The 16,115-nt window shown below is 41.2% G+C and overlaps 1 protein-coding gene across 8 annotated transcripts in view; it reads left to right on the top strand.

Moving 5' to 3' along the window:
- The first annotated feature begins 7,108 nt into the window (after positions 1–7,108).
- LOC109418655 (kinesin-like protein unc-104) overlaps positions 7,109–16,115 on the top strand; it is a 57,513-nt gene continuing 48,506 nt past the window's right edge. For all 8 annotated transcript variants that reach the window (XM_062842180.1, XM_062842182.1, XM_062842179.1 and 5 more), the window contains exons 1-3: positions 7,109–7,325; positions 7,406–7,830; positions 7,952–8,207. In XM_062842180.1, the coding sequence (XP_062698164.1) occupies positions 7,143–7,325; positions 7,406–7,830; positions 7,952–8,207 (864 nt within the window). In that variant the 5' untranslated portion in view covers positions 7,109–7,142. The remainder of the gene's footprint in view (positions 7,326–7,405; positions 7,831–7,951; positions 8,208–16,115) is intronic.

The following is a 16,115-nucleotide window of genomic DNA, read 5'->3' as shown; positions in this document are numbered from 1 at the left end:
ATGAACAACCAGACCAAACTGATCCAGAGCCATGTAGTTTCACATACTAGATGGAATGAGTACATATATTTGATGATATTGTAGAGCAAATTAAAAATTTTGTTTTACCAGATACGAAATTTAGCGACCTGTGTACTCTTCTGCGGTTTGAAAATTTTGATTGTCTTCAGCTTCAGACGCCGCCCTGTAAAGGTTAGTGACCAAAATTGATTTTTTTTATTTACTTTTCAGAAAACTAGCCTATTAGAGATCATGGAACGTTGAAACATATAGATTGGTTAACGTCAAATGGACGAAAATGAGGTTTGAGTTGAAAAACACTTTCGCATTTTTTCCTGCCGCATACTGTAGTATATAGCCGCTAGCTCAGCAATGTATACCGAACATGGCTTTTGAAGCATGAAGGTGGCGCTATGAAATTCGTTGTAGACACCGAAACCAGTCGAATCATCGGTTTTCGAACCGTCTGTGAAGAACTGTCTGTCCCCGCTGACATGCCCGAACTTACTTGCAAAATTTGTGGAATACCCGCGGCACGAAAAGATTCTGGTATTCCGGTGATCTCATCTTTCATGGACAGAGCAACTGTCGAAGTTTGAGAAGTTGTTACGATTGGTGTTAATCGGAGATGGGCTTACCTCCAGCGTCATGTACCAGTAGTACACAGTCATAAAACGAGTTTGAGGGTTTTGTTCGAGCAGCTTTTCGAAATTTACTATGACCAATGGATTCACAACCTCGCAGGAACCGGAACGATAACTCCGCAAAGCGGTCTGTCAGAGGCTGTACACCAGCGAGTACCTCTAAACACATAGTGTGAGTCGAGTTCATGCAACCTAACGCGATCCGAAGACAACGAATAATCTTCAGCAAGTGTGTTTTCGCCGCGGATTGAAAACAGAAACTACCGTATTCTAAAACCGACAGAATGGTTGTTTGGTACAGCCTGATCAGATCTTCCGGGTGTGCTCCTCACCATGTTCCGGTTATAGTTCGCATAAAGTTGATTCGCTTTTGGCATTCCTGTATCAGATACACAATGTGCTTCCCCCGAGTGCATTTGGAGTCGAATCAGACGCCGAGATATTGAGAAGACATGCTATGAGTGATTGTCTTACCCATCAGATGGAGCGGAAACATTGCCGGTTTGTGTTTTTAGAAAAGACAACCATCTCAGTTCTCTCCGGAGAGAATTCGATACCCAGCTTGAGAGCCCAAGTAGACAAATTGTCCAAAGTATCCTGCAAGCTGTATTAACGTGCAATTTTCCATGAGACAATCATCTATGTCTCTAACATAAAAATTGTAAAGAAGGGGGCTTAAACATGCATTAGGCGACGGCAACTGCACCAAAGCAGCAGCTAGTCGAGCTGATCTTCATCACTGTTCAATTTTCTCTTACCCAGATGCACTTGTTGAACCAACCTTCAATTCACACCCCACAAAAGCTCTGTAGCACTTCAAAGTTGGATTTTACTGCTGCAGAATGCAGCAAAAGCTGTTCAATTATTCAAATAATTGAACTTTTTCCCCAACGGTAAAATGTAAACACAAGCTTTCGTCGTCTAGGGAGGATGCACGCAGAAGTAGAAATCATCAGAACAGTTAATTTTATTTAATAAACAAAGTGTATTTATAATTTCTGAAACAGTCTATACACGCTTAAATAATTCTGCACACTGGATGTGTAATCCTCACACACTTTCTGTCATCGCTTGCAAAGCCGGCAGAATGTGTGAAAAAATGTGTAAGGCGAGCTCATGCTATGAGTTGATGCCACCTTACTCATTTTTGTGCAAGCCGTATGGTTGACAAACGCTTAGAGAAGACATTTTTGTTTACACCACTTGAGTTAACTGCTGCGGAGATTGTTCACGAGCGCTGGCGAGCTGCCGGTTTTTTTTTAGCTGCTAAGCATAGTAAAAGCACAACTGTTGTGCTAAATTGTGTAAATAGTTATTTACAGATGAATTACGAAAATCAATAAACTCAAAAGTATGTCGTTATGAGTTGGTGGAGCGCTTCCTCCTGGCTTTAGCTACCGGGATTCCTGTCTAGTAGACCAACCGGATCAGGAGCGAATTTTGCAACTTTGACGTTCAGTCCTGATCCGGTTGGTAGATTAGGCTGGAAGATCGGAAGGAAGCGATAACTTGCGGTATTTTCGAGCTCGAGCTTGAGCTCCTCAGAAAGCATTGAAATTAATCTTATTATCGCGGTTGCGTTCGAATGTGTAGCTCTCACTCATTTCGAAGCAAGGGAAGCGTTTTATGAATGTGTAACCTTCACACATTCTTCAAATCAGTCTACAAACGCTTCAATGTGTGACAGTTACACAGACTGTTTCGATTTGCAGGCATCAACACAAAAATGTGTAAGGTCACTTTGCACAAATTTAGTGTGGTCTGGAAAATATGCACAAATGAGTGATCATTACACATTTCTGAGTGGACCGATTTGAGCGTGTATATGCTAATACTAAACGCAATTTTGAGTTTGAAGCTAATCTTGGAAATAATATTTTCCCCTAAAGGTTACTTACCTTACCGGTCAGGCTAAGGCCGGGGTGGCCTCTGCTGTACATAGTAGCCGCCTCCATTCCACTCGGTCCATGGCTGTTTGCCTCCAGTTCCGCACTCTGCGTAGGGTCCGCAGATCGTCCTCCACTTGGTCGATCCACCTAGCTCGCTGCGCTCCACGTCTTCTTGTACCGGTCGGATGACTCTCGAGAACCATTTTAGTCGGGTTGCTATCCGACATCCTGATGACGTGACCCGCCCACCGTAGCCTCCCGATTTTCGCAGTATGCACGATGGTTGGTTCTCTCAGCAGCTGATGCAGCTCGTGGTTCATTCGCCTTCTCCAAGTCCCGTCTTCCATCTGCACTCCGCCGTAGATGGTACGCAACACCTTCCGTTCGAAAACTCCAAGGGCGCGTTGGTCCTCTGCACGTAGGGTCCATGTTTCGTGCCCATAGAGGACGACCGGTCTAATCAACGTTTTGTAGATGGTTAACTTCGTGTTACGGCGAACTTTATTCGATCGTAGAGTTCTGCGGAGTCCAAAGTAGGCACGATTTCCTGCCACAATGCGCCTCTGAATTTCTCTGCTGGTGTCGTTGTCGTCGGTCACCAGTGAGCCCAAGTACACGAATTCTTCAACCGCCTCGATTTCATCACCGTCGATATGAATTCGGGGTGGCGGGCGCGGTGATTCCTCCCTGGAGCCCTTTGCCATCATGTACTTTGTCTTCGACACATTAATGACTAATCCGATTCGCCTGGCTTCACTCTTTAGTCGGATGTACGTTTCCGCCATCGTCTCAAATTTACGAGCAATAATATCAATATCATCGGCGAAACCAAGCAGCTGAACGGACCTCGTGAAAATCGTCCCACTCGTGTTTATTCCCCCTCTTCTTATTACACCCTCCAAAGCAATGTTGAACAGCAAGCACGAAAGACCATCACCTTGCCGTAACCCTCTGCGAGATTCGAAAGGACTCGAGAGTGTCCCTGATACTCGAACTACGCACATCACTCGATCCATCGTCGCCTTGATCAATCGTATCAGTTTATCCGGGAACCCGTATTCGTGCATAATCTGCCATAGCTGTTCTCGATCGATTGTATCATACGCCGATTTGAAATCGATGAACAAGTGATGTGTAGGCACGTTGTATTCGCGGCATTTCTGCAACACCTGGCGGATGGCGAACATCTGGTCCGTTGTAGCGCGTTCACCCATGAATCCAGCCTGATATTGCCCTACGAACTCTCTTGCAATCGGTGAAAGACGGCGGCATAAAATTTGGGAGAGTATCTTGTAGGCAGCGCTCAGTAGTGTGATCGCGCGGTAGTTTCCGCAATCCAACTTGTCGCCCTTTTTGTAGATGGGACACACGATACCTTCCATCCATTCCTCCGGTAATACTTCCTCCTCCCAAATCTTGGTAATGACCCAGTGTAGTGCTCTCACCAGTGCTTCTCCACCGTATTTTAGAAGCTCGCTTGGTAGTTGATCTGCTCCAGCGGCTTTGTTGTTTTTCAACCGGCCAACCTCCTCCTCAATGTCTTGAAGGTCAGGGGCCGGAAGTCTTTCGTCCTGTGCACATACTCCTAGATCTGTTACCACGCCACCTTCGGTACTTGCAACGTCGCCATTGAGGTGCTCATCGTAATGCTGCCGCCACCTCTCGACCACCTCACGCTCGCTCGTGAGAATATTCCCGTGATTATCTCGGCACATGTCGGCTTGTGGCACAAAGCCTCTGCGCGAGCGGTTCAGCTTCTCGTAGAACTTTCGTGTATCCTTAGCGCGGTACAGCTCTTCCATCGCTTTGTGATCTCGTTCTTCCTGCTGGCGCTTCTTCATCCGGAAGACTGAGATCTGCCTGTTCCGCGCCTGTTTGTAACGTGCCTCATTCGCTCTCGTACGGTGTTGCAGCATTCTCGCCCATGCTGCATTCTTCTCGTTTTTCAACTGTTCACATTCGCCGTCGTACCAGTCGTTTCTGTGATTCGGAGCCGCGAAATCTAGTGCTGTAGCCGAGGTACTACCTATGGCGGATCGGATGTCCTTCCAGCCATCTTCAAGTGTAGCTGCGCCAAGCTGCTCTTCCGTTGGTAGGGCCACTGCTAACTGCTGCGCGTAGTCTTGAGCCACTTCTACGTTACGAAGTTGCTCGATGTTGAGCCGCGGCGTTCGATTTCGACGCGTGGTGATAACTGTCGAAAGTTTTGAGCGCATGCATACAGCGACTAAGTAGTGATCCGAATCTATATTCGCACTGCGGTATGTGCGGACGTTGGTTATATCTGAGAAGAATTTACCGTCGATTAGAACGTGGTCGATTTGGTTTTCTGTTTGATGGTCGGGTGATCTCCAGGTGGCTTTGTGGATATCTTTGCGGGGGAAGAAGGTGCTTCGGACTACCATACCACGGGAGGCTGCAAAGTTTACGCATCGCTGGCCGTTATCATTCGATACGGCGTGCAGGCTGTTTCGCCCGATTACCGGTCTGTACATTTCCTCCCTTCCTACCTGCGCGTTCATGTCGCCGACAACGATTTTCACGTCACGCGGCGAGCAACCATCGTATGTTTGCTCTAACTGCGCGTAGAACGCTTCTTTCTCGTCATCGGGTCTCCCTTCGTGTGGGCAGTGGACGTTGATGATGCTGTAGTTGAAGAAACGGCCCTTAACTCTCAACATGCACATCCTTGCGTTGATCGGCTGCCACCCGATCACACGTTGTCGCATCTTGCCCAACACTATAAATCCTGTTCCCAGTTCATTGGTGGTGCCACAGCTTTGGTAGAAGGTAGCCGCTCGATGCCCGCTTTTCCACACTTTCTGTCCAGTCCAACAAAGTTCCTGCAACGCCACGATGTCGAAGTTGCGGGGATGTAGTTCGTCGTAGATTATCCTGTCACATCCTGCGAAACCTAGTGACTTGCAATTCCATGTTCCAAGTTTCCAATCGTAGTCCTTATTTCGTCGCATGGGTCTTTGCCGATTGTATCGAGTCGTATTTTCTCCTATGTTATTCGCAATGGGGATTTTTACGGGTGGCTTATTGGGCCTACGCCAACACTCCTGTCTCGCCGGAGGGCCATCGTGCCAGTTCTGTTTAACGTCCCAACCAACACTGGGACGACCACGCTGATGGGGCTACCACCTTGGATCTAGCTGGGCGTGGTGCAGCGTTTCTTACTCAGCCGCTGGATGCCAGAACAGACGCTGTTTGAGCCGCACCTCCTTGGTGAACAGACACTCGGATCGTACCTCCTCAATCTAGCTGAAGTCAGAAGGACAACAGTGCCCAGGCTGCACTACCAGCTAAGCACACAACTCTTAGCTGGCGGTCTTTGTCATCGCTTGACCCGTGGAAGCATGAGGTAGGAACTTGTGAGGACCAGAGCTATATTGGACGCTCTCCTTATCGGCTCACCGTTTTGCACCCCTAAATGTGCATTACATTTAATTCCTTCCAGACAATGAAAAAAAAGGGTTATTGTAAGATAAAGTTCTCTTTTTTTCTATGGTGAAGATAAGTTAAGAATTGTAGTGAGAAATGGAATACGGTCTACAGCTTTGTATGTAGATATTGGTTTCAAAATTATGCCACGTACTTTTAAAGATACCCGAGTAGGTGGAAAAATCTGATGAATAGCATATTCAGCTATGATTGATTGAATTACTAAAGAGCAAAAACTGATATTGGTTTGATTGATATAAGAGGTAAAAGAACAGAAATAATAGCAAAATCTAATATGATGAACTATTCAATAATAGCTCGTTGAGATATTACAAGATCAAAATAATAGCAGACAAGATTTGTAACTTTTTTCTAAAAAAATAATAAAAAATGTCAGCTTGCAGCAGCGAACCTACGACTTTGGGATTCACAGGCGGCGATGCTCACCACTCAACTGTGGCTCGCTGTTGTTAATAACATGGGAATAAGAGCATGCGGTTCTTCGTTTCCACAGCTCAGAAAGGGGCACATGGCATTTCACTAACATTGAGCCATCTCTATGGGTGTATGTGTTCCATTTCGTGCAGAAGAGCTAAACTTGTTCTTATGTAGAAATTTTCAGCTATTTCGACATGAACAAAAACTGATATCATATCACTCTGAGCTATTCGTGCGATATTCATTAGATTTTTGAATAACTCATCAAAATCACATCGAGCTATGACAGCAAAAAGTGTTCGATTTGAGATGTGATTAAGATATTCTCGTCTACCCGGGTAAGTTTCAAAATATTCCGGCACTAAACACAAGTTGAACCCTCAAGTGGTTTCGGTATAGTTGGTATAAAGCACATTTATATACAGAGTTCAGATTGACATTAAATGGATATTTATTACGAATAATTGATTTTTATTGCTGACGTAAAGCATAATTCCAGTGAGCAAGCTATGCTTACGTATATGTATCTATACTAGGACGATTCTGTAAATAGATTGAGCATATATCTAATTAAACACCTACATTGTTGAACATGACTACCTTACAGTCAACCCTGTCTGCAAATTCAATTAAATCCAATCGTGTAGCTAATCCCTGTCTGTCTTCCTTTCCTTCTCTGTTTGTAGCGTAGACCAACCGGGCCTAGGAGGGCCCTCTCGCCGTCATGTCGTCCGTAAAGGTGGCGGTCCGAGTGCGACCCTTCAACTCCCGTGAAATTTCCCGGGAGTCAAAATGTATCATCGAAATGTCCGGCAACACAACCTGCATCACAAACCCGAAAGTCCCGCCGGGTACGAGCGAATCGGTCAAACGGTTCAACTACGACTACTCGTACTGGTCACATGATGTAGGTTTCCATTTTGTGCAAAGTGGGGTTTTCCGAACAGATGGGTCACTAATGAAAATTTCTTCATTTTCCGATAACAGCCACGGGATTCCGAGTTTTCCACTCAATCGATGGTGTATGCCGACATCGGTGAAGAGATGCTGCAGCACTCCTTCGATGGCTATAACGTGTGTATATTTGCATATGGCCAGACAGGTGCTGGAAAGTCCTACACAATGATGGGAAAACAAGAGGATGGTCAAGAAGGTGTCATCCCGATGATTTGCAAAGACCTTTTCGGTCGGATACAGGAAACCGAAAGCGCCGATCTCAAATACTCCGTTGAAGTGTCCTATATGGAAATCTACTGTGAAAGGGTTCGGGATTTGTTGAATCCCAAAAACAAAGGAAATCTCAAGGTGCGTGAACATCCCCTGCTCGGACCATATGTAGAGGATTTGTCCAAATTAGCTGTGACATCCTACCAGGACATACACGACCTAATCGACGAGGGCAACAAAGCAAGGTAATTAATCATCTTCTGCCGGCTAACGTCGTTTGTACTAACCCACTAACTGAGCTGAACGACTAATGGTGATTTGCGTTTCTTTTCCTCCTGCCCTTCCCCTGCCGGTGATGTAACACAGAACTGTTGCTGCAACCAATATGAATGAAACGAGCTCACGTTCGCATGCTGTGTTTACAATATTCTTTACCCAAAGGCGTGTCGATAAGATGACTAGCCTGGAAACGGAAAAAGTCTCCAAAATCAGCTTGGTCGATTTGGCCGGCTCCGAGCGGGCGGATTCGACCGGTGCCAAAGGCACTCGCCTCAAAGAGGGCGCTAACATCAATAAGAGCTTGACTACTCTGGGCAAGGTCATTTCCGCTCTTGCTGAAGTGGTGAGTCATCATCTTATCGTTATGTAGATTTTGTAGCCTTGGTTTTTAAATATACATTTGCCATACGCAATATGGCGCTCAAATTGAAAATACATAATATTCACAGTTTTCATCTCTTCATAACACAATCATTACACCTCACTACACACTTCAGTCTATTTTTCAGTCCCACGTTTTAACCATATTTTTCGAACTTATTCACTCTTTTTGCTCGCAATTTGATCCCACCCCAATATCAATCCATCATCACATAACCTCACCAAAAAATATAAAACATCCTTCCGACGCGTCAACTGCAGTCGGTAAGTATATTCCGGACGGAAGTGACATCCACATACTTTTATCTCGCTTTGCCGCAAAAGTTTCGTGAACGTCCATTTGTAACGCTAAATGGACGTTGGCGTGATACCCACTGCAACATTTAGACAGCACAGAAATGACAAATTGCTTCCATCGGTTAAAAGCCAAATGCTGCATCAAAGAAACATATTTGGAGCTAAATTTGCAAATATTTGGCATACATTAGGCATCTTACACACATTACGTAACGTTTTAGGGGAAACGAGTGAAATCGTCTACCAAGCAAATCAAAAGTTTAGGCTTTCCAAACAAAAAAGTGTTGCAAGAGGGAGGAAGAAGGTCCAAAATTACTAAATTTGGCGTTGCATAATGTGTGTCATATACACTGTGGTGCATAATTGATCGGACAAACGCCGTTTTTCATACCAAATGACCAAGTTTGGGATGCTGTAACTTTGGTTTGCGTTGATAGATTGAACTCAATTTTTGACACGGAACTACTAATATGATGAATTTTACGTATACGTATAAGTAAAAAAGTTTTCGTTCACAGGTTTGGGCGTGACAAGACGTTCAAAATGTGCAAAAGTGATCGGACAGCGGTACCCCTTTGATTTACACGCGTGCCGCTGTCCGATCACTTTTGCACATTTTGAACGCCTTGCCACGCCCAAACCTGTGAACGAAAACTTTTTGTACTTCGTATACGAAAAATTCAGCATATTAGTAGTTCCGTGTCAAAAAATGAGTTTAACGCAAACCAAAGTTACAGCATCCCAAACTTGACCATTTTGAATGAAAAACGGCGTTTGTCCGATCAATTATGCACCACAGTGTACTTTAGTTTGTCGCTTCGCTCTCGTGTGCAATGCAGCTTAAAATATTTAGTTCGTTTTTGCTTACGCCCATTGAAAAGGTTTTCGTTTTGCGTGAACATAATTGATTTAACATGAATAACATGTCCGCTTTTTGGGCTTTCGCCAGATGTGAGCAACTATTCTCTTAGCTTAGCTGGATTGAACTATTTTCAGCTTATTAAAACATAAATCGAGATTATTTGGTCTCGGTGATTGGGCGCTGGAGTCATTGGGCGTGGTTACGATTTTTGGTATATTTGGTATATTTCAGCCTTGTTACCCATGTTTTGGTTGATTGATTGATTTAGCTTTATTATAGAGACTTTCAGCCCTTTTCTGGTTCGTCTCTTAATACCCGTGTTTTAGGGTTATCGAACTAATTAGATATTTAGTGCTGATGCAAGAAAATATTCAAATTTTGAAGCATATTTCAAAGATTTTTGTTGCTGTCAAGTTGGCTAAACAATAGTGTAAAATATGTTAGACAAAGAGATGATAGAAAATGCTTCAAAAGCTTTCCATACCAATTCGTTTTTTCAGAAACATGAACCACAGGATTAAAAACGTGGAACACAAGGTTATTGTGAATTAAGTTTTTCATAGCATTTTCTAAATTCCACCTTTGATTCCTTCTGTGGTTTCTTCTGATTTTTTTTATGAACACTCCAGGAATTCTTACAAGAATTTTTCAATCTTTCTTTTGTGGGTTTCTTTCGAAATTATTTTAAATGCGTGTCCAACATTTCATATAAGGTGTTTTAATGGCGCTTCTTCAAAGATTTCTCTGGAAATTCGTTAAAGGATTTCTCATGGGCCCGTTCATAAACCGAATAGATTTCTAGAAAAAAAAGGGAAAGGGGTTCGGCAAAAGGCTACGCTCCATACACATTTTGTATTGAGTATTTTGTGAAAGTCTACGAGTGGGAGGAGGGTCTGAGACGACCAAAATTCGGTCTACATGGTTAATGAGAAAAGTAGATGGAAAGAAATATAGCCGATGCGGTTAGCGCATGGGTATACAGCATGATCATGCTGAGGGTGATGGGTTCGATTCCTGGTCAGTCCAGGATCTTTTCGTAAAGGAAATTTCTTTGATTTCCTTGGGCATACTTAAAGTGTCTTCGTGCCTACTCATGAAAAATCGTCATTGGCAGAGGAAGCTCTCAGTTAATAACTGTGGAAGTGCTTATGGAACAAAGCTCAGCAGGCTTTGTTCCAGTTGGGACGTTACGCCAAGAAAAATATGATGTATGGGGCTTGGTATGAGGAAGGAATTCATTTTCTGCATCCAAAAATATTGCTGAAGGTTTCCTAAAAAAATGGAGAAAACCGTAGAATAAGCTACTAGAAAATAACCTTACAAGGAATATTTAAGAAAAAGAACCTGCGGAATCCCTGGAAGAATTAATGAAGAAATCGAACGAATTATACAGGTTTATGGAGTGATTTTTGAGAAAAATCATATTATTTTTCAAGAAATATTTGGTAATATTCCTAAAATATCCTAAAACATTTTAAAGGAGTGTGGAGGAATCTTCGGAAGAAGATGAACCAGCCACCGGCTGAAAGTCTCGATAATAATGATATTCATTAATTGATCTTCGGAAGATAGATTGGATAAATCCAAGGATAAATCCTTGGAGGAATACCTAGAGAACTTGTGGAAGGAATTTTTGGAAGAATTTTTAGGATAATCCCTGGGGAAATTTTAGGAATAATTGAAGAAATCTTTGAAACAACACCTAAAGGTATCTGACGAAGTTCTTTGAAGCATTTCTGGGAAAGCCTCACGAGGAATTTTTCAGGAGTTTTCTGGAAGTAGCCTTGGAAGTTATCTTAAGCAGGGCCCTGTAGCATAATCGGGCTAATAATATTAGCTACAAGTTACAAGTTACAAGTACTAATATTACAAGTGCTAATAATTTGTGTTGCATAAAGGCTCAATTTTCCACTAATATTATTAGCACTTGTAATATTAGTGACGATGAAAATACAAGTTGTTTTGGTTCATTTACCTGTCAAAATTCATCCGACAGTTCACTATTAATTTGAAGTGGCAGTTGATGTTTGTTTATATTCTGCATTTTCCGCGTAACATCCGGAAATAGCTTAATTTATTCCGAAGTTTTGCATTCTTTATACGATAGATGAAGAAAAGCATATGCTGTTTGGATAATTTTCGGCCGCTCTGACGAAATATTTTTTTTTTTTTCAAAGTATGGCACTGCAAGTATCTAGATTTTTAGTGAAATGTCCCAAAGATTTAATAGTAACGGTTGAAAAACAATGTATAAAGATTTAGCAACATGTATTATGCTTCTTGTTAAAATCCCAAGTGATCTGGGATGCAAAAATTGAGCTTTTACCTATTTTTATATGTCGCAACTCGATTCGAGTTAGTGTATGTATATTGTAGCTCTTGATTAGCTTAATGATGCGCAATACAAGCAATTGATTCAAATTTATTTCGCATCTGCAACTTTACCTGTGCTTATGCAGTGACCATAACATATAACTTTACCAAGAACCTCCAATCAAAGATGGGTATTGTAAAAACTTTGGAGAACTTGAGAGACTCAGCAGAAATTATATTTTGGATACAAAGTGTACATCAACGCAATTTTTTCTTCAATGAGTTTCGAATACATACTGCCAAATTTAATCGTCGAAAACTGGAATTAAGGTTGACATGTTAGATAAATAATATCTTTTGAGTTAATCAAAATGGTAAATCGATATATTCAAAACTAAATATGACTTCTGCAATACTTTAAATCTAACTTGTAAATTATTTTACAAGACCTTTGAGACTTGTAATCAAAAGTACAAGTCATAGCTAATATTTTATACTTGTAGTTTGTTTATGCAACATACACTTGTAAATTCTACTAATAATATTAGTCCATCCGACTTGTAGTATTGGACTTGTAACTTGTACTTGTAGTATTTTTATGCAACAGAAAATTATAAGTTACAAGCTACAAGACTAATATTATTAGTAGAATTTTCATTATGCTACAGGCCCCAGGTCCTTTAAAATGTTGGGATCAATGTACGGAAAAATTGCTTTAGGAATCTTTGGGAAAATGATCGAGTAACTTCATAAATGTTTTGTTCTTAGAAATCGTTGGGATTTTTTAAACAATCTTTTAAGGAATTACTTAGAAAAAAAACGTGGACTTTTTTGGAAAAAAATTTGAAGAATGTTGGGAGGATTCTTGGAAGAGTCCTTCGGGAAAATTCTTGAATTTCTTGTGGAATGCTTGGAAGATTTTATGAAGAAATCTTTGAAAGAATTCCTGGGACTATTAAATTAGGTTACCCAAGTAACCACGGTACTGAAGTAGCCTTGGAAGATTTCTGGAGAGGACCTCATAAGAAGTCTTAGAAAAATGCTTGGAATGTTGTCTGGTGGAATGTTGAAAAAAAAATGATGAAGCCCTTCAATCATTTTTGGGCAAAACATTACAAAAGCGATTGGAACATTCCCTGAAGGAATTACAGTCATTGCACAATTATGGGTCACACACAATTATTAGTCACTTTCCACTTTAATAGATAAATACTAATTAATCGCAAGCTTTTGTTAGCCATTTTCATTTTTCGTTGATGAGTTGATTTGTTTTGTGTCACTATACGTATCGCACATGGGCTTATACGTCAAAACATACATATTTTCAGTAATTTTTTGTTCGGCATAAAACCATCTGTCAAAGTAACGCTTCGATTGTGAATATCAGAAAGTGCGTGCGGTGCTTTCGTAAGCTCTGTAGAGGCGAGCTTTAGTGATTTTCAAGTGCGAAATGGTATCGTCACCAGAACAAAAGCATAATTTACGTTCTAAATGTAAAAATTCATGTGACTGTAGCTAATTAAAGCTTATTTCATGCAAAATTTAAATGACTCATTATTGTGACAAGGAACACCGAAAATCACACAATTATGGGTCACTTTTTGTGCAGCATAATATTGACAGTTCTGCGTACATGGGTATTGCATACTTTTAGGCGTTTATCAGTGGTTGTGTTGGAGATTATGTCCCAATTTTGAAAAATTGATTCCAAATCATGAAAACACGCTTCGTTAAGAGGTTTGAGACCAGTTTTAGATTCTACTAAAGTTGATCTATCTAGAATAAGTGACCATTCATTGAAAAAATAGAGAAAACATTATTGTTCAGCCGATTCCTCTTGAGTGACCTATAATAGGCAACAAATTGATCCATAATTGTTACACAGCCAATTTTGACTCATAATTGTGGTTTTCATTATTCACCAACATTTCAGTAATTTTCACCGCCTAAAGTGAACTTTACAAGCAGATTTTTATACAAAACAACGAAAAGGAGTTTCAATGAAGAGAATATAAAATAAAAATAATGGATGTGTTATTTTTGTATGAAAAACGATTCATATTATGAAATGATTGCTCCTTGAGTGACCCATAATTGTGCAATGAGTGTACTAAATGAATCCGTAGAATATTTTTTTTAAGAATTTCGAAAACGAGTCCTTGGCAAATTGCCCTCACTCGCAAACAGTCACATCTTTGCTGGGTTTCCTATTCATATGTGACTGTTATGCGAGTGGAGGCAGAAAAGTTCTTGAAAACATTTTTGTAAGAATTATAACAATCTTCTTCTTCTTCTTCTTCTTCTTTATGGCTCTACGTCCCCACTGGGACTTGGCCTGCCTCGCTTCAACTTAGTGTTCTATGAGCACTTCCACAGTTTTCCCGACTGGAACGGGAATCGAACCCGCCGTCTCCGTAATGGCGATCCGTAGCCTAACTAACGTAGGCTAACTGGAGACCCCATTTATAACAATCATTCTTGACATTTTGTTTTGTAGAAATCAATATAATTTTGTTTCCAAGGATTCCTCCAAAAATTCTTCCAAGGATATTCTTCAGGAATTCTTCCACGAATTCCCTCAAGAATTCCTCCAAAAATGTCTCAAGGATTTCTTTTAAGGTTAGCTACAGGAATGCTTTCAAGAATTTCTCCAAGAATTCCTCCACGAAATCCTCCGTGGATTCCTTAAGGAATTTCTCTAATAATTCCTCCTCCAAGTATTCCTCCAGGAATTCTTCCAAGGCTTCCCCCAGGAACTCTTCAAATGATTCCTCCAGGAATTCCTCCAAGGATTCCTCCAGGGATTCCCCTTAGGATTCCTCCAGGAAATACTCCAAAGATTTCTCAAGGAAACACTCCAAGGATTCCTCAAGGAAATACTTCAATGATTCCTCAAGGAAAACCTCCAAAGATTCCTCCATGAAATCCTCCAAGGACTCTTCCAAGAAATCCTCCAAGGATTCCTTCAGGAAAACCTCCAAGGATTCCTCCAGAAAATCCACCAAAAATTTCTTCTGGAAATCCTTCAATAATTTCTCCACGAAATCCTCCAATGATTACTCCAGGAAATCATCCAAGGATTCTTCCGAAAATTCTTCCATGGATTTTTCCTAGAGTACCTCCAAGAATTCCTCCAGGAATTACTCCACGTATTCCTCCAGGAATTACTCCAAGAATTGCTCCAGGAGTTCCTCCAAGAAGTCCTCCAGGAATTCTCTCAACTCTTCCTAGGATTTCAGGAATTCTCACTAGGATTCCTCTATAAATTCTTCCAAGGACTCTCCAGGAAATCCTTCAATGGTTCTATAAAGAATTCTTCCAAGGATTCCTTCAGAAATTTCCAAGAATTTCTTCAGAATTTGATTCAAGGATTACTTCAGGAATTCCTCCAAGGATTCCTCCAGGAATTTTCCCTAGAATTCCTCCAAAAATACCTCCAGGAAATCTTCCAAGGATTCTTACAGGAAATCCTTCAAAGATTCCTCCAGGAGTTGCTTCCAGGACTCTTTCTGGAAATCCTCCAAGGATTTCTCCAGGAAATCCTCCAAGGATTTCTCCAGGAAATCCTCCCGGAATTCTTCCAGGAATTCTTTCAAGAGTCTTTCCAAAGATTCCTTCAGGAATTCTTCCAAAAAATCCTCCAGGAACTCTCCTAGAATTCTTCCAAGGATGCCCTTAGAAGTTCTTCTAAGAACTTCTTCAGGATTTTTTTTAAGAATTACTTTAGGAATTCACACAAAAATTTCTTCAGGAATTGTTTCAAGGATTACTTCAGAAATTCCTACAAGAACTTCCTCAGGGCTAGTTTCAAGGATCTCTCCAGGAATTCTTTCAAGAATTCCTCTGGGAATTGCTCCGAAAATTCCTTATTTGTATCAAGGATTACTTCAGGAACTCCTCCAAGGAATTCTCCAGTTTTGTTTCCTAGAATTCCTCCAAGAATTCTTCCAGAAAATTATCAAGGATTCCTCCAGAAAATTCTTCAGGGATTCCTCTAGAAAATCCTCCAATAATTCCTTCAGGAAATTTTCCACGGAGTTTTCCAGGAAATCCTCCAAAGATTCCTCCAGGGATTCTCATAAGGATTCCTCCAGGAAATATTCCAAAGATTTATCAAGGAAACACTCCAAGGATTTCTCCAAGAAATTGGAATTACTCCATGAAATCCTCCAAGGACTCTTCCAGGAAATCCTCCAAGGATTTCTTCAGGAAATCCTTTAAGGATTCCTCCAGAAACAATTTCTCCAAGAAATCCTCCTGTGATTATTCCAGGAAATCCTTCAAGGATTCCTCCAAAAATTCTTTCAAGGATTCTTCCTAGAATACCTCCAAGAATTTCTCCAGGAATCTGTAAGGAATTCATCCAAGGATTTCTTCAGGATTTTTCCAAGAATTTCT

This window comes from Aedes albopictus, chromosome 3, assembly GCF_035046485.1.
Source record: "Aedes albopictus strain Foshan chromosome 3, AalbF5, whole genome shotgun sequence".
In the NCBI taxonomy this organism is placed as follows: Eukaryota; Metazoa; Arthropoda; class Insecta; order Diptera; family Culicidae; genus Aedes; species Aedes albopictus.
Note: the sequence above shows the minus strand (reverse complement) of the source record. Positions and strands in the feature narration are given on the sequence as shown.